Below are 1,223 nucleotides of genomic sequence, written 5' to 3'. Positions count from 1 at the left end.
TGCAATCGTGCAGAATATTGTCAATTGAACATGAACGTATATATTTTAGCTTCCGAAAACAGTCTAGTTAGCGTGTATATTTTTAACTTATTTTAAGAAATAAACCAATAAGGCGTGACAAATATAATGAAAAGGGTGTATAGCCTTCACGTCAGCCAGACAAGGCGATGGCATATGTATTGTGAATTGGGTATGTATACAAATGGTGGCAAATTTATAGCAGCTAGTGAAACTTATGAACTTTGCAGTGTGTACTATACATCTATCTTATATCTTTTTTAATAAAGTCGTAATGCATGTGACCTCCTATTAAAGCTATGCTCTCTTGTTTTACTTATTATTGTTAACTGGTGAAAGTTTGCGGCTCGCCAAGCCTTACATAAGAAACAGGTCCCAATAGTTTGTTGGGTTTGATAAATACTTTACACCAGTGCTTCTCAGTACACTGAATAGAAACTTACCCTCCAATGACGTATATCTTCCCATTCACAACACAAGCACAAGAACCATACCGCACGTGGTTCAAGCTGCTAACTTTGGTCCAAGTGTTGGTTCGTATGTTATACCGCTCTACACTTCTTCCACTACCACCTTAATAAATAACTAATTAAGCAAACTAATAATAACTTTACAAGACACATAAAGAATAGGGTAGTCCATTGGCACAATTTTTTTTATAAAATTAGGCAAGTCAGAAATAGTAAGATGTATTCTGAATATTACAGTGTAAAATATTTCATGATTGCCTGGTATATTTGGTTTATCACAACATAATGTTACACTGTGACATCATAAATAACTAAATATAGAATAAACAACAAACCAATGGCGTAAATCTCATCATTGTAAACAACACCACACAATGCCCCTCTTTTCTCATTCATTGGTTTTAGTGATTCCCATTTCCCTTCTCTTGGATCAAAACTTTCCATTGAATTTAAAGAATTTAAAGAACCATCAAATCCACCAAACGTGTACAAGCGACCTGTACATGAATTATGTTTGAAATCATTAAATATTTGATAACAATCAAACTAAAGATTAACAATATTTCTAATTTTTATTAAACAATGTAAAGTGTTTCTGATAAATTTTAAAGAATAAGGTATGATCTTCTTGGATCAAAACTTTCTATTGAATCTAAACCAATATGATTACCAATAACTTTATAACATCCACCAAATGCCAACAAGCGACCTGTATGACAACACTAGTCATTGTTT

At 32.7% G+C, this 1,223-nt stretch overlaps 1 protein-coding gene across 2 annotated transcripts in view; it reads right to left on the bottom strand.

Annotated features, from left to right (window-relative positions):
• LOC104266458 (kelch-like protein 12) overlaps window positions 1–998 on the bottom strand; it is a 2,770-nt gene extending 1,772 nt beyond the window's left edge. For both annotated transcript variants that reach the window (XM_026837882.1, XM_026837883.1), the window contains exons 1-2: window positions 824–998; window positions 462–591 (exon numbers count right to left, since the gene is read on the bottom strand). In XM_026837882.1, coding sequence (XP_026693683.1) covers window positions 462–591; window positions 824–932 — 239 coding nt within the window. In that variant the 5' untranslated portion in view covers window positions 933–998. The remainder of the gene's footprint in view (window positions 1–461; window positions 592–823) is intronic.
• Between the last annotated feature and the right edge of the window lie 225 nt (window positions 999–1,223).

This window comes from Ciona intestinalis, unplaced genomic scaffold (assembly GCF_000224145.3).
Source record: "Ciona intestinalis unplaced genomic scaffold, KH HT000031.2, whole genome shotgun sequence".
Classification (NCBI taxonomy): domain Eukaryota; kingdom Metazoa; phylum Chordata; class Ascidiacea; order Phlebobranchia; family Cionidae; genus Ciona; species Ciona intestinalis.
This window is presented reverse-complemented; position numbering and strand designations above follow the sequence as displayed.